This window comes from Tinamus guttatus, unplaced genomic scaffold, assembly GCF_059628265.1.
Source record: "Tinamus guttatus ecotype Peru unplaced genomic scaffold, ASM5962826v1 Tinamus_guttatus_pri_ptg000226l, whole genome shotgun sequence".
Taxonomy (NCBI): Eukaryota; Metazoa; Chordata; class Aves; order Tinamiformes; family Tinamidae; genus Tinamus; species Tinamus guttatus.
In genome coordinates, this window is record NW_028288760.1 from 3,058,996 (window position 1) to 3,081,983 (window position 22,988).

The window sequence follows — 22,988 nt, forward strand, 5'->3', positions numbered from 1 at the left end:
ATAGAAAGCATTTTCCCAGAACGTGTCAAAAATATTTAATATCCTCCACCATGATGTGTTCAAAACCTTAGATTCCAGCACATAGATATATTGACCTGTTCAGGCACTGGCAAGACTTCAATATCAAGATTATTCTACTTCAAGGTCTAATATTTTGTTTGCCTTGGTTTTGATCGATATTAACCTCCTGAGTCAATAAATCTTGATACTAGCCTCAAGAGGAGTCATTATCTTTCATAGAAAATGATTATTTCTCAGTTAAACCCTACATTTAATTTTCCTGTAATCCATCTTTTCCATCCTTACCCACACAATTCTTCTCCTGAATAAAATGCACTCTAAAATATCTTAGGTTCTGCAGTTTTTAAATTCCTAACTAGCAGGTATTGTAGGATTTCTAGTTCTTTGATGCACTTGGACTCCTCCAAATGTTTCATAGCCCCCTGTTGAAAACCTCCACACATGCTGTGCAATGGGTTTTTTTATTGTCTTGAGTTTTGAGAAGAGTCATCCCTTCCCTGATTAGTTGTGGACAGGGGGATTGTTTCTCCAGCCAAAGATGCAATTTTTAGCTTATTAAAACACTGAGATGAAAATTGTGTTTCTAGCAGAGGCCCGCACCCGATTTTGGAGCGGGGACAACGATAATTACGGGCATTAATTCGGTGCAGGCGGCGCGGGCCCAGCTAGGCCGCGTTGCCATGGCGCCGCGTTGCCAGGGAGCGCCGCCCCGCGCGCCGCGCCGCGCGCCGCTGCCGTCCCAACATGGCGGCGGGCGGCGCCGGGCCGCGGCCGCCGCTGCTGCTGCCGTTGCTGGTGATGGCGGCGGCGCTGGCGGCGCCGGCCGCGGGGCGGCTGTACCGCGCCGGGCAGGACCCGCTCGCGGTGCTGGCGGCGGGCACGGTGCGGCGGGCGCTGCTCAACTCCTCGGCCGCCTGGCTCGTGCAGTTCTACAGCTCGTCGTGCGGCCACTGCGTCGCCTTCGCACCGACCTGGCGGGCGCTGGCGGGGGACGTCAAGGGTGAGTCGCCCCCGGCGCCGGGGGAAGGGAGGCCCCGGCCTCGATAACGGCCCTTTGGCCCGAATGGGGCCCCTTGTCCCCTCCGTGGGGCTGGGGTGGGGATGTGGGGCACAGGGGGCCTCTCCGTGGGTCACAGTGTGGCCCTGTCACGTGTGACAATGCCTTGTGCATAGGGCACGATGTGGCCTCTCCGTGGGTCACAACGTAGCCCTGTCACATGTGGTGGCACTTTGTCACCGTGGGTCATGGTGGGGCTTCACTGTGGGTCACAACATGGCCCTGTCACGCGTGATGTGGCCTTGTTGCATGCGGGGCATGACGGGGCCTTGCTGCGAGTTGCGACACGGCTCTGTCACGCGTGACGGGACCTTGCTGTATATGGGGCTGTGGGTCCCAGCATGGCCCTGTTGCATGTGGTGGTCCCTCGACACATGTGGGGCACAACGGGGTCTTGCTGTGGGTCACAACACAGCCCCATCACATGTGTTCCACGGGTGCCCTGTCCCACCTGGGTCACGGCACCACCTTGTCACGCGTGGCGGAGCCTCCTGGGACATGGGTCACAGTCTGGCTTGCAGCACAGCCCAGCCACACGCAGGAGTCACCTCATGTGTGGTCACCCCTCTCCTTGCTTTCCCTGTGAGGAGGGAGCCCCTGCAACCCTATCAGGGTAGGGAACAGGATGGAGCAAGGCTTGGAAAAGAGCAGCAGTGCTCTGAGTTACAGGTTTCGGGAAAGAGACACCACAGATTTACACAGAGATAGTCATAAAACTGCATGCAAAAATCCCCGTGGGTGTTGCAAGTGGATGCACCAAGGCGCAGGGGGTATGTTTAGACTGTAAACTCAACAACAGCAACATTACTCTGTCCTTGTTTTGCAAAGCCAAAGCTATTTTAAAGGCTAAACCACGCATAATAAAGACCATGGCACTGGAGAGGCCGTGTGTGTATTCTTACAACATACAGTGACACCTTCAAATATAAATATATATGTGTGTATGTAGTCGCTGTTCATCTGCAGTTAGAACCACTCCAGTCCTAAGGGTAATAAACTTTCATCTGCAGTCGAACTAACTGTGAATGTTATTGTGCACTTGGCCTTGAGCTGGCCTTCGTGTAATATAATATACTTCTTAGTTATTAAGCTCTTATTAAGATTTGCATTTTAAAAGTTGATTTTATGTTTGTAGACGTTTGCACTACCAGTAAATGCCGCTGATTTGTGTAGTGCCATTTTTCTGCAAATAATTTTGAGTATGCAGGCTCATCTGTATTAAATTTGCAAATACAGATTTGCAAATCTGCACGTACAGATATGCAGTTAAATATTGTATAAATTTGCAAATTTGACTGCAGTGATCTGGGAATTCAGTTCCACTGATGCAAGTGCTTTGTACAAACAGAAGGCTTGTGTTAATACGGTTTGTTTTCATTCTATTTCTCATTTGTTAAATCTTGCAGTAATATCATTGCAAACTATGTAGCAGAGAAAAATGCTTCTGAAAATGGGAGCAGTGTTTGCTTTTGTGTAGTTTATATTTTCAGTTTGATATTCCTCTTATCTCAGAGCAGGCTTTAACCTTGGAGGCATTTGCCACGTATTCCTTATTACACATTTAACTCTTTTATAGTAGTGTCCAAGGCTGCTGCTCTAGTGAATTGTACTTTTGCTGTTTTGAAATATCTACAAAAATGCCTGTGGACTGGAGCTGTATGTAGTAGTTCTATGTGCAGAAGAAACCCTTGGTTTGACTCCGTATGAAACAACCTGTGAATATTCCTTCCTGTACATGGTTGTTCTGAATCTAACAATAATGATTTTCCTCCAGAAATCGTTCTTTAAGCGCCTTTGATGGGGAATTACAGAAACTTTGTCATTATTCAGGAAGTAGAGTAGGTGTTAAATTGGTTACCCAAATAGCACGTGGGGCGATGCCTTGTGATACATCTCTTACCTCTCTTACTGAAGCTTCCTAATGCAAAATAATACATCACGTTGCATATATCTGTTAGAGGGAATATACCAGGCTTATGCAGAGAAAAAGTCTTCCTAGAAATACATTGTCCCCAGTATGTTGGTATTCTGTATCGTTTTTAAATGGTAGATTTGACCCATTTCTGCGGTTTCAATTTTTCCAGTATGTGTGTGTGGTTTGTTGGAACTTCCTTAGCATAAGCAGAAGTAGAGTTGGTTAAAATAGTATCGCTGACCTTCCTCCTTCATGCAGTTATTGAAGTTATTTCGAGTCTCTAGCATAACTTCTCAAAAACTTTATTGTTAGTTTACACATGTTATTATGAACCTTCAGTATGTTTAGACTATTTACTCAAACTGGACTTCTTTCATGTGGATGATGTGCTTATTGTTTTACTCTGTTGTAATGCAGTGTAACAGACTCCCTACATATTTTTTTTGCCCTATTTTCAGGCTGCAATCACTAAAATCTAGGCCGTGTTACAGGGCACCTCAGAAATACTAATGCTATTTTAAAACAGAGTGCTCAGCAGCATTTTTTTTTAAAATGGTCTCCAGCGGCACTATAAATGCGTATGGTCTGGGCAGAAGTGGGACTGTCTTATCCTTTAGAAAGGAAAAGCCCTGTTTGGAGCAGAAGGGGCTGCTCAGCAGCGCATCTCCCAGCTGGTGCTCTTTAACCCAAGTGCTCAGCTGGGGTGGGCTGGCTTTGTTGTGCAGCGGGTGTTTGCATCGGGGTTGTGGTGCCTCTACCCATTGTCTGCAGGAGCGTCCAGACAGGTGGAAAAGGGAGGAGGAGTGGTGGAAGTTGAAAGAGATAAATACCGGGAAGCCAAACTTTTTTTTTATTTTGCATTTTATTTGATAAAATAGCCCGTTGGGTCTTTTGTGTTCGTGTGAATACGTGCCCATCTGCTAGAATGTTTGTAGTTACTCCTGGTGCCTGTTCAGCTGTTGGCACGTTGGGTACGACTGAAATTCCCAATCAGCTGCTCCGTCCTCCTTCAACGCCAAATAAAGGTTGAGCTGAATTTCAGAAGCAGAAATGCTTGAGCTCTTTGACACGTATAAAAAAGAATCATTTAGTCATGTCCCGAGTGAAATATGTAGCCTCTCAGTTAAAATTTGGCTATTTTAAAGTACATTTCAGATATTCCCGATGTGTACATAAAAATAAGACAATTTTCAAGAGGCAGCATGTGAGCCTTGGAGTGCTTCATTGGGGACTGTGTGATTCTTAAGGCTGTTGAGAAAATCATAAGCTCATTACAAGCCAGGCTGTGTTAAAATGAACTATGATACAAGATGCGTGAAATTTATAGTTATGTAATTGACAGCCATATGGATGGGTAACTGCTGGGTTAATCTTGTAAAATAAGCAAGAGATCAGCTGAGGTATGTGATCACTTCTGCTGAAAATTTAAGGTATCTTTCTTTTCAGATTGGGAATCTGCAATCAGAATTGGTGTGCTAGATTGTGGGGAAGAGGAGAACTACGAGACATGTAAAGAATATGGTATTCACTATTATCCAACATTTAGGGTAAGTGACATGAAATATTGCATAATGTAAATGATACATGCTTTATAGTAATCAGAACCACAGCAAATGTGTTCACTCAGAGCATTACATGTGACCATTTTTTTTTAGCTGTTTAATTTCTTTGGTTTTGCAGAGAAAACTGCAGAGCTGTTAAAAGAAGTTTTGAGGTTCTAGAATAGAACCATCTCGAATAGCAATGCAGCCCTCGGATCTGAATCTGATTTTTTTCCCCCTTTAAAGCTGTGGGGGGTAAATTGTAATGTACTTTTTACTAGAAGCTGAGAGCACAGTTGAGCTCCATTATATGCCATGTTCTAACCACTGGAGGGAGTTGAGAAATCTGTGAATAGTACTTTAAAGGCCAGGAAAACCCTTTTTTTTCCCTCTAAACTGTGCTTTTGCCTCGTGCAGTGAGTTGTTTTCAAAGGAATGCTTTCTTTTTTTTTTTTTTCCTCTCCTGCATAGTACTTCAAGGCGTTTACAAAGCAGTTTACAATCGGAGAAAATTATAAAGGTAAGAATATCCTACTCTCAAGAAACCTCCGCAGCATTTATCCTATCTCTCAGGAATACAGCAAGCAAAATCCCTTTACCTTTCAATTAATTTAGACATCTAGTGATAGGTTAGATATTGAATAGCCCTTTAGGATATGACATTAAAATACTGCATGAAATGAAATGTCAGACAGATTTTTAGGCAGGCATTTGTTCAAGAGCTTAGGCCTCATACTCCTCATGTTCATAAATGTAGTTCTTAGTTTTCACGGATGCTTACATTATTTTTTTTGTAATTCATTTAGACAAAACACATCTCACCAGCATGATATTTCGTTTGCTTGGCCTGATGCCTTTTTGATGTCAGCCACTTTCCAGGCATCCTGAATCTCGCTGGGAAAACCCCTATTCAGATGGTGACTATCTGAGAACAGGCTTATCCTGTGTGTCTGACAGGATCACAGCTTGAAGTGGTTTGTCTGTAGACAAAAGTAATGTTGTCTTTTCCAATGGATTAACATTTAAAAGGCCAGAGGTCAGAGAAGAGACCACCTGCACCATTAGCCCTTCATGTAGAATTAGGCTGTAATTGTACCTGTTACTTTTGGCATTTGTGAGAGCTTCTAGATTTTATTTCCTTTAAAAAATATATATATCCTCATACTTAAGTTGCCTGGTTTTACTGTTATGTAGCTTAGTAGCCACAACTGGTCTATTTGTTAAGAATAGTATACTTGTGCAGTATTTAATGCACGATAAATGTCTTTATAGCAAAAGAGCTGCTACAGTCTCCCACAGCAAGTATTGGGAAAAAAAAAAAAAAAAAAAAAAACCCAAAGCCCACAACCTTAGAATGAAGCAATCTTTGAAGAGAAAATCAGCAAGGCAGGCAGATGGTTAGGTTTGGGAAAGTCTTGAGGTGTTTTTAATTTTGGGATAGGATGACAGCTCTTAAATACTCTCTTGCCTCCACATTAAACTGGAATCCTACGATTAAATCTTAGCTTCCTCTTCTTAAACCAAATCATATTGCTTGTTTAAAACAAAACAAACAAACAAAAAGCAAAAACCTAGCCCACAAAAATGTGTGTTTGTGAAAATCTGTATGTGAATCTTTTTCTTTTCTCCTCTGTTTTCTGAATAGTTCTCTGGGTGGTTTGTTGGGGATTTTGTTCTTTCTTTCTTTTGTAACCTGTATTCAGCAGGAGCAGATCGTGAGCTGCAAACAGTTCGCCAGATGATGATTGACTTCTTACAGAACCACACTCAAGAGCTGAGGCCACCTGCTTGCCCTCCCTTGGACCCAATTTCGTAAGTTCCTTGTTTAAAACACATGGTTATGCTAACTGAAATGTAAAAAGACTCGTTAAAGTATGATTTTTTATGATTATTCTGCTACAAGGTGATTAAAGAAAATTGCATCAGTAACAATGAGGTCATTACATTTTCCTGTGCTAAATGGCTTTTCTCTTCTTAAAAGGTCCAGTGATATTACTTCCCTTTTCGACAAGAGTAGCCCTCATTACACTGCCATCGTGTTTGAAAACAGTAACTCCTATGTTGGACGAGAGGTAACGTATGACATATGAATGACAAAAATAGTGTAAATGATAATAACACAGCCGAGACTTTTATTATTATTATTGTTATTTAACCCAGGTTAGAGAGGAGATGAAAAGAAGATCATGCGCATTTGGGATATTTGGAAGTCAAATAATGACACAAAGCTTTAAAATTGCCTTCAGTCACACAAAGAAAGTTGCTTAAAATTGAGCATTATATCACATTAACTTCTTCCTTTCGTACATTCCCAGAAAAAAAATAGCTCATTGATTTCATTGTCAGCATTATTCTTTGGAGTCTCAAGATTTGTAAAATCACAAGAAAAATATTGTCGGACTATATATACATGACTTATTCTTTTGTTATTGCTACAAAAGCATTTGTAATATTGTTTTTTGGGGCAGATTTTGTGATTTCAACTTTTTATAGCAATCTAAAATATCTGGTTCCTTTTCTTTGCATACAGATCTTAATTTTATACAATCATCCTAATTAAAGAATAAATATTTTCACAGATCTAAGGCACTGAGAAAATGAAAGTCTTTAAAAAATATAATTTTTTGGCTCTGTCCCCCTTCCTTCCTCTCCTCTTCTCCCCTCCCCTCATCCCCCCGAAGTGAAATACTCTATTTGGCCTCATATCAACACCTAATGAGCCTGCTGTTAGCTTAGGCAATGGTTACTTTTCTCTTGCTGCCAAAATACAGGATACGTAAAGAAAATAAATTGCATAATTATCTAGGCATAATCTGTGGAGGAAACATCGAGTGTCTGTGAAATGTTTCTAATTAGATTTGATGCCGAGATGACCCAGTTGTATAAGTGGAGGAGGTTGTGCTGCCAAAACTGGAAATCACTTTGAAAAGCAGACAGCTTCCAGACATTTGTTTCTGGAAACTGTTGTGTTGATACAAGTGGGCCTCACTGAAAGGAAAAGTGATGAACGTAAAATTCCTCAGTATTTTATCACACTCACTTTAATTTTATTACCTTCTGCTATGGGGTGTCACCTGAATAACAGAAAATGGAGTCTGCTTTGAGGCAGATTTGCTGATGTTACATAGTATTTAGCTTTATAGGACATTCTAGCGAAACAGAAGAGACTCATGTTTTCAAGTTTATAGCATGTGTAAGGCAAAATGGACAAATTTAATAGCAGTCTCAGCTGGAAGACTTTGTAGATAAGAATGGAGTACTTGAAATGGAAATGGAAGAGCATAAACTAATGTATGGATCTGAGGAGTGCAGTTATTAGAACACTAAGAGTATTGCCTTTAGCAGCAGGATCTTCAAGGTTTTAAGAAGGGAAGGAATGAGAGTTTGGTTGGGATTTTTTTCATTTGTTTGTTTATTTTCGGAGGGGTTTGAACAAATCTTCACTGCTTTAACTGAGTCATCATATTCATAGGTGCAACTTTGTAGTTGGCAAAGAACATTGATAGTTGAATCCTGACAAAACTTGGAGGCATCTTCATGATACCACCTTCTTCTGCCTCCTACACCCTTTACTGGAGTTTACACCTTGCAAGGAATGTGTGCCCACTCCAGCTGCTCCAGTGCAAAAGCCCAGCATCAGGTTTAAACAGCTGAGGAAGATTGGTTTGAGCTAAGATGCTGGACTAGGGACTGGATCTTTTGAGGTATGGGCACTATATTCCAATCTGCAGTCTCTGCTGTGGGGCTGCTAAATAAAAAGAGCTGCATGAACAGCTAGGTGCTGTGACAGCCCGATTACACAGCACGATTTGACAGGGCTTGTCAGGCAAAGCCTGGACTTGTGTAAGTCCTTGATTGTTTATGGCTCATAGACTTTGACACCAACATCAGAATGCCATAAGCAGGGTGATCGTATAACTGTTTCTTCACAATCTGAAAATTTGCCTTTAAACACACACACTCACTCATATAAATGTGTGTACATATATATATATATAAAATACATGAAACATACACCTAGTTGGTTCCTGTGAAATATCCTCTGGGCTATTTTGAAGTTTATGAGGACATTTTATCATTCATTCGTTCTCATGTTTTCTTCGGATGTTAGACTTCAAAGGGAAAAGATCAGGGTAGAAAAAGAAAAAGATAAAAGACAAGAATAAATCATTTACAGAGAAGCGTAAATCTTCTTCAGAAGAAATTGTTACCATCCAGAGAATGCTAGTAAGTGCACTTCCTTGGTGAACAGTTTAATGATACTCTTAAAGGATGATGCACTTCACCTATCTACCTGTCTTGTTCTACAAGATTGGATATTCCTTGTACAATGTATAAATCATGTTATCTTTTCATTACCCAGGTTATCTTAGATTTGATTCAGTATGAAAACATTGTGGTAAAGAGAGCACTGAATTTTGATAAGCCTTTTCTGGAGAAACTCAGTATTACGTCTGTCCCTTCATGCTACCTGGTACATCCAAATGGATCCCACGGATTAATTAACATGTAAGTAGTTATCTGCCTCTGAGAGATGTGTGCTACTTTAAGGGGTTTTCTTGAACTGTAACAATTTCTATAACTTTTTATACAAAGAAGCTATTTTCTAACCTTTTTGGTTTATATTTATATAATGACAATGTATCTTAGCTTGTAATTAATATATGGTAGTTTCCCATTCCCTTTCCTTGTTTTGAAATAATCTTTGCTTTGTTACTTTATCTGCAGTTTGAAGCCCCTACGGTCTTTTTTTTCTTCGTATCTAAAGTCACTGCCAGGTGTAACAAAAAAGCTTCTTTTGCCACCTCAGCTACCTGTAAAGGGAAACAAAGAGGAGAGCACAGAAATCAAGGAGTGGAAAGAATTTGATAAGTAAGTGATACCCTTGACTTTCAGATTAATGCTTGTTTATTAAAATTTCCATGCACTTTATTCTTGCCATGTAGAAAGCTATACCATAAAATAAATTACAAAACCTCAGTGTAGGCGAAAACTTCATTCCATCCCAGTTGATGCATCCTGAGTTGAATAGGTTGGTCACGACCTAATGATCTGCAATCTTCCACTCAGAAAAAATAAATAATTTCACGTTTAATTGTGGAGAAATGATGGCATCCAGCAGAAAGCATTGCTTGCAGCTATTGTTGCAAGTTCTCAGTGTATTCAGTTAGCACTAGTGAATTAATTCAATTACAAGCAAGAAGCAAGGACACCACTTCTACCAACTGCAGGTAACCTTCTTTCAATCATGACTGGTGCTCTGAGTGTTTCAGAGGTGGCTGGAGGATTTTAGTGTTTGTTTTTTTGGCAGCAAATATCTGCACTGCTGTGGAAGCAAAGATTTTTTTAGAAAATATTTTTAGCTACTTAATTGATGTAAAAATACTGAGGTCTCATCAACTATTACCTGAAATATATAGCTCACTGACTTAAATTGTTGGAAAAATTCAGCAAATAAATTGATGTCCCAGAATAAAAGTATATAGTAAAATAATTTCAGCAAAAAAAACAAGAAATCTCTTTGTGCTTGGTAGTGACGCAGTGTCCACTAGAAAGTGCTTAGAAAATGCTGATGGAATAGAAAACTCTCAAGTCAGCAGAGAAGACATTTATCATACCAAATCCAGTAAGGTTTATCTTTACCCTCTTTCTCTGTTGGAAAGAATGATACCAGGGCTTTGCAGAGAAGTAATCCCTCTGCCTCTTTATCTTTAGATGGAAGAGATGTAGGACGGAGTGCTTTCATTTCATACTTATTTTCGTCTCATGGAGACTATTAGTGTAGTTTTCTTTCAACAACAATAATAAGAAAATATTTTATGTAGAACATTGTTATCAAAACAACCTGGTTAAACTGAGCTGCTTTCCAGCAGGACAAGATCTTGTTGATCTGGATCTCCTGTCTAAGCATCATTCAGATAGTTTGGGTTTTTTTTTTTTATGTGAATTACGTGCATGCATATGAATCTCTCTTTAAGAAACTTGAATTAACAGAATTTTACAGGTTTTATTATAAGTGAGTACATTAAAGAGGTGAATGTCAGAGTAAGTCTGTAGCTTGAATTGTTAAGAACATAGATTATTCTGCTGATATTTATATATGTTATATATGTATGTATATATGCATTTTATTTCTGGATGGGGGGAGAGAGTGTTTTGACTAGTTGTTTCTTTAATTCTACTTGCTTTTTAGATGTTATACTTGCTTTTGAACTCTTATATAAAAGTGGTTAACTCTTACATGCATTTCTGCTTGAAATGCTACATTGCTCTGCATCTTACTGACTCAAGGTTATAACCTGAAAGTATTGAAAAAGAGTGTGTTTAACTTGATGTGTTTGTATTTTGTTAAGTGCTTTGTGTTCTGAATATTTTTTTGTTGCTGTGATAGTTCCAAATGTGAAGAACTGTTAAAATCTTTTGATTTGCTTTAGATGTTTTACTTGTACCTGTCATAAGGTACTTAATCACATCAGTCTTGAGACATAATTTAATTTGACTTTTAAACTTGTATGCAAATAACCTACAGTAGAGCTCCTACATTTTAGAAAGGATTTACAGATTCAGTCCTTTCTAGCATTGCCTTTTTCTCAGTCTTGTTTACATTCCTGCTCTGTGTGTAGTCTACTTCTGTTAACCAAAAGGCTTCCTTTTTCTTAGGTTATAATTTCCAATTTGTTTGGATTCTGAAGAGAAGCTGTAATTACTTTACACCACCTATTTCCTTGCTGACAATGTCAGGTTCTAATTTCAGTACATGATAAAACTAACTAGGAGGCAAGAAGCTTACTCAAATACAACAGGACTTGTGTATAGTTATACTTCATTCTTCTAATTGCTGCATATAACGATGTAAAACCACTCTATTAAAAGATGAGTACAGTGAAACTCATTGAGCTTGACATCACCCTACCAAACAGCTGCACTTACTGCAGTGTTCTTCCCATACACCGTGTAGGATAGACTCCAATCACTGTGGAGTGGCAAACATTGAGCTTTTAATGACACCTACTATATATCAATTTTACCTTCATGACTGGTGAGAAAATGAGCGAAGGAAACCTGCCACTTGACCACGTTATATATGTGTGTTTCAGATCTAAGCTGTACATGGCTGACCTTGAGTCAGGATTGCATTACCTGCTCCGGGTAGAGCTCGCCACGCACAAGGCGCTGGAGGGCGCGGAGCTGAAGACCTTCAAGGATTTTGTTACCGTCTCTGCCAAGGTATATGCTTCTAATCTTTGATTATTTGCGAGGGTAAAGCGACTCTAGCGTAAGATTTCTTATGTGACATACGCCTCTCAAAGTGTCTTTCAAAATGAGTTTAAATGTTTCCTTGCCAGCTAAAATATGAAAGTTTTGTGGGTTTCTTTAACTGGTGTTTTTGAGCTATTGTGTGTGATTTTGAAATACAGGTGGGACTGAAGGCATGTTAATGTTGTGTGTCTTAAAAGGCTCAAAATTAAATAAAGGCTACATGGTCTACTACATATAGAATAAACACTGAAAATTTAGCCTGTTTATCAGATTTTCATGATGAGTAGCCACTGTGTTTAGGGAAGGGGTCCTTATTTTTCATTCTTTGCATTCAGATTATGTTACTGCATATGCATATTACCTTATTTATTTGACAATTTTACTGTTCTTAGAATGATTGAACATTTAAAGATATTGCCAACTTCAGTCTAAATTTTGAACACAATTGATGTACAGTGTTTCAAAAAGACAGTCATATTACACCAAGGGAAAGGACAGTGTAAGTAATGTGATAAGACTTGAAAAAAATATAACTTTGTAATGTCAGCTGAAATGACCGATGTCTCATTACTTACTGAATAATAAACATACTATCTTATTTTAAACAAGGCAAATCAGTAGCTACTTAAGGGAATAATCAGGGTTGTATGAAATATTTGTAAGAATCTGGATTTATCTCAAAAGCAGACAGACAGTTTCTTGCCCCCCTACAGCCGCAGAGGTCAGAAATCTCCAGCTGGCCTCATTTCTTTAAGAAAGTGTAGTGCTAATCTTTCCATCATATTATCCCTAAAACATCCTCTGTTCTTCCTGATGGCTCCTGGCCAGCTGATGTAATTTGCTCTCCTGGCTATTAGTGCATAAATGGGGAATGCTCTCTTTAGTTGCACTCTCATCTCCAGACTGCCATTGGATAGATGGGGAATGCTGCCCTTTATTTGCATTTTTTGTTGTGTAACACTTTCCTCTTAGTTCTCATTCATAATTCTCATGTGCTTCCGTTAGGATCCTTTACATTTGAGAATGTCAACATGCCACTGTGCAATGTTGGTATTGTAATTGTATGCATCTTTTGCAGGCTATAAGCAGTCTCCTACATGGGAATTGTATTTATTGTAGAATTCAATATTTTGGCTCTTTGTGCAGAAGCCCATTCTTTTGCATAATTTAAAATACAGTCAGTAGTTCAGTAATAAAGGAGTGTATCTCTGACTGTTTAAGAGCTGTCTTTGAATCCAAACAATGTACGGATCCCTCCTCTTAGATCCTGTACAAACAGTTGCCAAAGGGAGTTCTTGCCCATGGGCTGGCACAGGATCAAGTGAATGGCCTTTGAGGCAGCGAGAGAAGTTAGGAATAGCTGGACAGCAACTACAGAATGAGCTAGCTGAAGTCTAGTATCTTTTGTCATCAATTTCTATATGTATTTAATGTTACCAATACAGGGACTATTTCAAGAAGATCTGTTGAAATACTGTTCCCTCTGGAAGGGTACTTAGAGGATGTTCTGCACACTGTAGTGAATTCTGTTGCAATTAGAAACATCAGTAACAAACTACCACTTCCCGTGTAAAATAATGACATACAGCTGTGTTTTACAGTTCCTCATACTTATCCGCCAGACTCAAGTTCTTTAACTTGCACATGTTTGGAAATCACTGTTACACATAGGAAAATGACAACTTTTCCAGAAAATCGACATCATGTGCATTTACAACAATCTAAACAAAAGATTTGTAAGGGCTACTTTTTGCAATTAATCTGATTCACTTCATTCTTATGCCTATAAAAGTTAAGATATTAATAATTCATGTGTAGCTTTTTTCACAGGCACACTATGTGCATGCAACTTGTTAAATTCCGTAAATAAATGGTAGCAGAAAATAGCTTTTTGTTGAGAAACAGAACAAATGATTGATCTGCAAACAATTTGTAACAAAAGAAATAGCCTGTTAAGTTTAACTGAAGCTGTTAAAGACAAGAAAAATATCTTTAGCTAAGTATAGAACTGTTTTTGGTGTTAATGAGATTGAGCTTTAAAATATTGTTTTGTTTTGTTTTGTTTTTTACCTCCCCCCCAGCTTTTTCCCGGCCGTCCTCCTGTGGTGAAGTTGTTAGAGACCTTGCAAGAGTGGCTGGTGAGCCTTCCATTAGACAAAATCCCTTATGATGCTATCCTAGATCTGGTCAACAACAAAATGCGGGTAAGCTGTTACTAGTTTCCAGCATAAAATACAGCATTAGTAAAGGATAAGATTCTATATAAATCTAAGACAACACTTACTGATAGTCCCTCAGTCATAATGGAGTTATAAGAAGGTTAAAATGAAGTGAAATCATTACCAGGAAAAAAAAATCTCATGAAGGAATTGAAATGAGAGCATTGGAATATGCAATCCTGTCTCAATTTTATAATGGACACGTAGTCACTAATATTTGGATGTTCCCCATGTCACCTTCAAATGATTTGAGATCCTCAGCAGAAATTTTTGAGTTGCTTTTGCTCTTCATCCCTTTCCAAAACAGGTGTGAATGTGTGCATGATGTTTATTGTCACTGACACTGTTCTCTTGAGTCTTTCTTCCCATAAAGTGAGATTGCCATCTGAATTCTGGAAACTTGTGTATTTTAGAAAGCAGAGAGATAAGTTCACTATATCTAAGATCTTGCACTAGATTTATAGACTTTTTTTTTAATTTGGAAGAAATAGTAATGAATTGTACATGTTATTCTGTTAATACATGACTACTAATAAGTCTTGTAACTCTTACAGAGTAATAAGGTATTTATATTGCCCCTAGTGAAATTGTAACTTGGTCTGAATCTACAATAATGTTATATGCATATATAAATATGTGTGTGTGTCTCTTTTTTTACACTGTGCCTAAAAAAAAGTTATAAGTTAAGCTATTGCATGTATTCCACCAGAATAATCAGACATTCATGATCTGCAACTTGGTAAGTTTAGCATCAGTGACTGTGTGTTACACGCCATGTAGTATGTTTGCAAAAAGGATAAAATTAACAACAGTTGATCAGAGATCTCAGAGATTTTATGTCGGGATAGTTCCAAGTTTTTAATGGCTCTGCCTTAAGCATGAGTGCGTGTTTTTTTGTTGTTGTTGTTGTTGTTTTTAAAGCATATTGAACTATCATTTCCGAAATTGGTTATTAAGTTGATTTAGGTCTCAGGGATGCATAGATCTTAAATTCATCTTCTTTTCAGATTTCTGGGATATTTCTCACTAAGCGAATTCAGTGGGTCGGGTGCCAGGGCAGCAGACCCGAACTGAGAGGTTATAGCTGCTCCCTTTGGAAGCTCTTCCACGTCTTGACCGTTCAAGCTGCGCTGCGACCAACAGCCCTGATAAATACAGGTAAGCAGCAGTTACACACAATGCTTGAAGGAGGAGAGAAATGCATGCAGCAGCTTTGCTGTGTGATGCAAAAAACCACAGGATTAGAGCAAATCTTTGTACACAAGCACGGAGTGACCGTTCGTGGAGGACAGAGGCTCTCGGGCTCAGTTTTCTGCTCTGCACCAGCAGAGGTCAGAGCACAGCTTTGCTGCAGCAAGATTCCAGCTGGAGACAGCGCCAGGAATTGTGTCAGTTTGTCCTTGCTTAGGAAAGTGGTAAATAAGGTATGTGAACAAGAAAGCAGCAAAAGGAGGGAGTTTCAAACAAAGTCTGCATTTATCTTTCCTGGAGAGGAGTGAAGGTTGTTCAGGGTATCCAAGGCTGCACTGTTAATTTAATTGGAAAAAAGATTAGGTTTGACAATACAGCCTAGTAGCTGTGTAACAGCCGTTAGCCAATCTTTCTGTAATTTAATTTCATAAATACTGAATAAGTTTTTTTTTGCTACTTAAATTTTCATAGTGATTATTAATTTCTTATAAGTGATATTCTAACTTCCCTACAGACATTCTGTGAAGTTACTTATTTTTTTTAGACTTGCAGCATCTGATGAAACAGTGTTAATATTCTGGTGCCAATTTTCATGTAAGAAAAATGCTGGATATATGTTCTGTCTTTCAAACAAAATGACAATAGAATTGCCAATGCTAAGATACTGATTTCCATATGATTTTATTGTTTTCAGACAGTACTTTAATTATGGTTCAATTTACTTTTTTTTTTTTTTTCCAATTTCAGGCCTTTTTTTGAAAGAAATAAAAGAATGCTAAGTGAAATGTTTATGGATAAAAATTCAGTTTTATAAGGGGAAAAATACATATATATGTATGGGGAGGAGTATGTGATTTATTTCAAACTGTGACTACATATATTTTTCCAGCATTACTTGCAATTAAAATCTCTCGATCTTAGAATTGAATTTTCTGCAAAATTGGGATTCTGATTTGTCCCAATTGCTATCGGATTAATTTAAATGTTCCTAATATTTAACGGTACAAAACTGCACACTAAATTATCCCATGTTTCAAGTGTAAGCTCTAGTCAGCTCAAAGTTAAAAATATACTGCAGAATCTGCAAACTCTTTGGCACACTTAACCATCAATTTAAATCGGGGCAGATATGTGATGATCACTTCTTATGGCAAAAGAATTGGGTCAGTCTGAGACTGTCGGATTATGTCTTGGGAGGTTTTCCTCTCCTTATTGCTTGTTTAAATCCCATCTACTAAAAAGCATGATGTACTCCCTAATCCTTCCCACCACAGGTAGGGTTTTATGGTTCTTGTCCACTTTAAAGATTAGGGTTACCCTGAATTGCAGTAGTTTGGGAGGAAAGAGAAAAGGAGGATTACACGATGATACATGGCAGATGTTAATAGAAGATTCATCTCTGGACTGATAAAAGAAAAACAAACAAAATGAGCCATTTTGCAATTGTTTGTTTTCTTTATAAAGCAGATACATTTTTCTTGGTAGTTTTCTCTACTTGTGGAGTCTGGCAGCCAGTGTGAACTTGCTAGGGCTTTTTTAGGATGTTTTTATTGGTTTATATTTGACATGTTTAAATGTTGCAATGTGTAATCTGAACTGGCACTGGGATCAAAATAAGGGAATCTAAAGGAAATCCGAATAAACTGTTCACATCAGAGGGTCCATAAAATCGTTGTAGTCCTAAGCATGCTTAATTATATGAACAATGCCTTCAGATAATAAGATCAATTTAGGTGAATAGATGGTGGATTTTTTTTCCAACAAAAATTGTATCTGGCTTCTTAAACTATTGCTAAACCTGAAAGACCTTGGTACAAAAATGAACTTTGCCGCAGTTTTCAGGATGGTAAAATTACACAGGAGAACAGATATAATTAAATTAGTGCATGAATCTCTGTTTCTCCACAAAGAGGTGGTTTGCTTTGTTATGGGTGTGTGTGGTTTTATTTGTTTTGGTTTTTTTTTCTTAGCATACATATTTTAGTATGCTTGGTAAAACTGTTTTTTGCCTGAAATTAATTTCAACTTTTTCAAATTTAGTTTTCAGCCTTTCTTTTAATACTATTATTTAATCTGCTTTAATCTCCTATATTTCTTTTTATACATGCATGCATATTCCATCACAGATATTGAATGTCTGAGTAGAGATTGTTTGCTCTTTAGGAGCAATCTTTGTTTTTAAAGACATTTTTCCCCATGTTGAGCAGTATAGTGCTGCTGTTCTAAATGAAGGTGTTCTATGACAATCCTTACACATTTCTCTTGTATGTAACAGCTAAATACTCCGATGGCTTTGAATAGCTTTTTTTTAATGCTTTTTTTTGTTTCTCCAAGAAAAAATGTACGTGGGGAGGTAATATGTGCTACTGAACTGTTTGTTATTCACTGCTAGAATAAGATAGGCAGTGAAGCGCCGTAACCCATTACCACAGCACCTACAAAACCTCCTGCATTGCAAATGACTCTCGTGTAGAGGTGTTCAACTGCAGCCGCTGGTAATTTGATCAATCTAGGACACTGCGTCATAAAATGTGTTCCGCTTGACAAGTGCGTGTTTGTGGTAAAATATAGTACGTTCGTAAACACATTTTAGCACAATTTACTAGATCAATTAAGCATGAATCAGAAAATCTCTGAGACGGCAATGAAGCCATTAGGATTTTAATGAATAATATCAGGTTTCCCAGCCTTTTACTGAAGGAGGGACTAGCCGCAGTAGCAATGAAAGCATTGGGCAAAGTCCTCAGTCTGTAAAGATCTTAGCCTATTTCTGCTTGAAATAATGATTCTTTTTCATTATCTTCATCATAAGGGTGTGAATGGGGAGAATCATGTGTTTGGATTTATTGTAGGAAGAAATCTTGAGCTATTTTAAAAGTTCAAATATTGCTAAGTTACCATTATGTACATGCATTCAGTAGCTCCCCGTCTTCCCCCCATGCTGTGCTATTGATAACTGTAATGAGATTCTGATGTTCTGCAATATTTTGAAATTATGGAGGGACAGACAGATATCACATCTATCTCTTGAAACAGTTATGAGAGGGTTTTTGACCCCTGTTTCCCAGTAGCAAGTTCACCATAATTTAATGTCTGAGCGTTAATGGCAAATGCATAACAACCACCTTAATTACTGGGCAAGATACTGCATTATTCAGACTAACTTTGAACACAACTGTATGGACTAAACATGTTAGTCACATTGGTGTTTTTCTTAGCAAAATTTATATACAGGAATTTTAATAGCACTATCAGTCTCTCTCTCTTTTTTTTTTTTTTTTTTTAACCTCAGGGTGTTTGAAATAATTCCCAGGCAATCTTTCAAAACAGTATGTTTTGAAACACGTTACTTGAGGTCATTTTAGCCTCTGCATTAGAAACAAAATTATTTGGCAATGAATAATGTCTTGCCAGAACTACTTGGTGACAGTATTATAAATATGTTTTGTTGGGAGGGAGTGTTTCTTCTAAAAAAATGTGTGAAACTTTTAATCCCTTTTATCTCTCTGTGATTTACTGAAGTATAGGTTCTGTACAAACAGCACATGGGTATCTTTTAAATCATGAAAGTGGCTGGTGTCCTGTATTCAAAGTGCAGGTACAAGTTAGGGTGGAATGAGAAAGTAGCTGCAATTGCTTTCCTTCTCCCATGATTCACATTTAGATGCATTAAATTGTGTACGTTAAAGCTGTGTTTGTCTAGGTGGTGCTAACTGTATCTACCTTCTCTCTTGTTAGGTTTTGAAGGCAATCCACAAATAGTACTGCAGATCATGAGGAGATACATTCAGCACTTTTTTGGATGCAAGGCCTGCGCTCAGCACTTTGAAGAAATGGCCAAAGAATCCATGGATTCTGTTAAGACCTTGGACAAGGCTGTTCTGTGGCTCTGGGAGAAACACAACGTGGTGAATAACAGGCTTGCAGGTATGGAAAACCTTGCTTTGGAAGGCCCAACAAAGCTAGCTGTGACTGAAAGACAGGGCTATGGCATTTTATCCAATATAATTTCAACAAATAGCTACGTAAATTCGATAACATGAGTTTAAAACAGTTATTATTCTTTCCTCTATTAAATGCTGACTTTAGACTAATTCCACTTTTACCTTGATAGACAAGGCTAACATCCTTAAGAATATTTGTGTATAGAGCAAAACTTAGAGCTTTAAATACCAACAAGAAAAAACTTTTGAATGAATGAGTGAGAAGTTTACACTACGGACATAACCATCCTCCAATAACATTCATCTCATTATATATAGTGAAAAAGAATCATAGTTCTCAAAGACACAATTTCTTTTGAGATTTCACCTGTGGCTTGTTGAGATGCTCTTTCCAGAGTGTAACTCAAAGGCTATTCAAAAAGGAGCAATACAATTCAGCTACTTATTGGTGGATAAAAATAATTAAATTTTCTTCTGAAACGGTTTAAACAGATGCTATAGCCTGTCTTCATTTGATTCTGTGGAAAAGTTGTGTAGTAAATGAAAATAAATGAACAGGAGACCTTTTTTGGGGAAAAAGGAACCTGCTTTATTAACAGATCAACAACTGAATAAAAGAAAATTACCCTTCAAAGAAATTTTGTTTCCCCTCTACATTGCTATGTTTTCAGTTAGGCTGAAAATACAGTTAAAATGCTGGGTTGTAGTTAATCCGTTTTGTTATGGAGATATCAAATAACTAAAGCACTAAAGAAAATTGGTTTCTCTTTGCACTTAATCCCTGTCTGCTGTTATGGATCTGTGTAATGTAGCATTAGTTACAATTTAAATATGCTATATTGTGTTTATATTGTGGTTAAGCTGAATTCTCAGGATTTATGAAGCATTAAAAATTGTTGTGAATATGAACGTTTTGTCTCTTTTTTCCAAGGAGGAAAAAAGTAAATGATGAAGTATTAAATAAAAACATCCCCTAATGTTCATTACTATTGCCAGACTGAACACAGAAAAAAAAAAGTCTTCTTGTTGACTGGAAGTTGCTAAGTGGTGGAGCAATATACTTATTTAGAACATTAAGTTATTGGAAAACTCACATGGGTATTGATTTAAGTGACGCAACAGCTGGCTAAAATACCAATTTAGTAAGAAGTATAAGCATATTGGAATGAATAATAATGTCAAATTATGCATTTTAAATTTGCTAAATTTTATTTTGGTGACAGTGATTTATTTTAATATTAAAAAGCTGTGTCTATGTTTGTGGTAATTTATAGCTTTCAGTACGAAATAATGTTTGACTGATTGGTTAACAAAAATACCTTGGCACAGCCTCAAGAAGTGCCCCGTGAGATTGTGCTGGATGGCTCCACTCTGTTTGATTCTTTCGCTTTAAAACATACAAAATTTACTGCATTCTTTTTGGCAGGGAAATACTGAGTACACCAAGTTTTCTGTTTGTAATTTTCCCGGAAGATATTTTGTTTCTATTTCTCTACAGAAAAAGAATCAATTACAGAGAGGTTTCGTTTTGCTTTTCGAATGCAGGCTGCCTCAAAGGGAAGCTTGCAGCCAGCCTTGTGGGTATCCGGGGGGACTCTGCTGCCTTTTAAAGGCTAGAGGATGCTAAAAACAAGCTGCTCACTTTAGGTACCAATCTGTATATATCTGTGAAATCTTCTAAGGGTTAATGTACTAATAAAAATTAAATAAGTAAAATTTTAAGGTAGAAATTTTTTGTTCTGGTGATCACCATCCAAGCTCTACAATATTTTTAGTGCTGCAATGGACAGCTCTTTGATGCAAAGTCAGAAAGGTGGCCACCCCTAAGAGCAATGGAAATATTAAAATTGGATCTAGCTCGAGACAGCATTATATGTTCAAAGGTTAAAACTGACAAATATGATAATGATAAAATACTGACAATAATTTGCTGTAGTAATAAAACAAATCGGAGGCGGAGGGAAAAAAAGCAAGTAAGGCTGGAATAGTTGACAGGATAGAAACATGAAGTTATCTGCAAGTCTCTTGCTGTGAAATGGCTTGTTACAAACCAAGCCTGGGGATTAGGGAGGTCTGAGTGCAAAAGAGCAGTTTGTTTGGAACCGTAACTCAAATTAACCCTGAAGGGCCCTGGTGGCGGTAGCTCTAATCCCTTGCAGAAGCTACCGTGGCCGTTGTGGTATGCTCTCATTCCAGAATTTGAATGCTGCAGCTTTTCCTTAGAGAAAAGGAGAGTGATTGTGATCTGGTGTTTGGAATTTGAAAGAGGAAGTAATACCTCAGAACATAATTGGTGCTTCCAGAAGGAAAAATTCAAATCATTCATGATTGTCTTTGGATTGATCAAAACATACTGTTAATGCTGGGTGTTTTTTTCATCCTTAAGAATATTTGTGGATAGATCAAAACTAACTATTTGAAGTGGCTGATGGTTCAGCTTTTTTAGTTCATTCACTGTTGATTTTGGGTTTTGTTCTGTTAACTTCTTTTTCCCTTCCCAATTAGGTGATTTGAGTGAAGATCCAAAATTTCCCAAAGTTCAGTGGCCAACTCCCGACCTTTGCCCTGCATGTCATGAAGAAATTAAAGGATTACACAGCTGGAATGAAGACCAAGTTCTACAATTCATGAAGAATCACTACAGCAATGAAAATATTTTATATAAATACTGTGAAGGGCAAACTGACTCCAATGAAGTTGAACCTGGAGATACAGGGGAGACAAAAGACAAAAATCTGCTGAAGAAACCAAGTGGAAACAAAGAAAATAAGATCCTGGGCCAAGAAAATGCACAAGACCCCAAATCTAAAGTGTTAGATAAGCTAATAGCAAACCATGCCCCTGACAAAGATAGAGGTAAAAGTGCAGTTGAATCAGCTGATCATAAAGAGACCAAACAGTCGGTGTCATTCTTAGGGATTGGATTTTCAAACATAGACATGAGTCTGTGTGTTGTACTGTATGTAGCATCATCCTTATTTTTAATGATAATGTACTTTTTTTTCAGAATGAGATCCAAGCGGTGGAAAGTGAAGTATTATCGTTTATCTGTATAGAATTTTACATCAGAAGCAAAGTTTTCATTGTACGTGGCTGTTCGGTTCCAGGTGCAGCTTTAATATTTATGATCAGGGATTTTATATACAATGTTCCTTGTTTCAGAACCCTTTCTTCCCAATTCATTCCACCGTTGTGCTAGCTCAATATGCAGCTTGCTGTAAGAGTCCCAGTCTTTGACTGCCGTGGGCACATAGTGCTGTCGTGAAGTGTCTGCTGCAGGAAGAATTGCAGTTTCTGGTTAAGATTTTCCATGACTCACCATCTACATCCTTTACTCATTTGCAAACTAAACACTATATCCCTACATTATTAACTGTGCCTGGTTTGGGAAAGAAATTGGATATTGTTTTCTGTACTTTGTCTTTTTTTTTAATATATATATAAATCCAGATTTTACCCATAGGATTACTGAAATTATACTGATACCTTATCTTTGGAGGAGCAACAGCTTTGATTTTTAGGAAACAAGTTCTGTTTTGACTAAGCAATTCTAAACCTCTAGTCCCATTACATCTTTAAAGTAAAAAGTATTAAGTGTTCAGATAAGTCTTCCATTCCCTTACATGTTCCAGCCAAACCCGTGAATGCCTCTGCTAGGATGAGAGCTCTGGGGCCCTGAGTGTATCTACAAGCAGCCAGATTCTGATTTTGCTGCTACTGCCATCGTTTTACAGAGTTCAGAACTAAGCAAGACCAGAGTTGGACCCAGTGTTTTTCCTGCTCCGCTTTTGGATACGTTAATGGAGCACGAGGCAAGTGACTTTGATCAGCTAATTTATG

General features: G+C 38.1%; 1 protein-coding gene across 1 annotated transcript; it reads left to right on the forward strand.

The window, feature by feature from the left end:
• Window positions 1-765: 765 nt before the first annotated feature.
• Window positions 766-22,292, forward strand: QSOX2 (quiescin sulfhydryl oxidase 2). The gene is made up of 12 exons (XM_088525348.1): window positions 766-1,021; window positions 4,440-4,540; window positions 5,006-5,054; window positions 6,238-6,346; window positions 6,516-6,606; window positions 8,898-9,043; window positions 9,263-9,406; window positions 11,632-11,761; window positions 13,876-13,998; window positions 15,021-15,171; window positions 18,943-19,131; window positions 21,654-22,292. Exons 1-12 carry the CDS (start codon window positions 766-768, stop codon window positions 22,202-22,204), a joined length of 2,040 nt encoding a protein of 679 aa, XP_088381474.1. The 3' UTR covers window positions 22,205-22,292.
• Window positions 22,293-22,988: the final 696 nt, after the last annotated feature.

Bases quoted from the DNA above. Each gene is read 5' to 3' on its own strand.
- QSOX2 (XM_088525348.1), top strand. From the start codon at position 766: ATGGCGGCGGGCGGCGCCGGGCCGCGGCCGCCGCTGCTGCTGCCGTTG. The intron at 1,022-4,439 runs GTGAGTCGCCCC...CTTTCTTTTCAG, and splicing joins GCTGGCGGGGGACGTCAAGG to ATTGGGAATCTGCAATCAGA. The intron at 4,541-5,005 runs GTAAGTGACATG...TCTCCTGCATAG, and splicing joins ACTATTATCCAACATTTAGG to TACTTCAAGGCGTTTACAAA.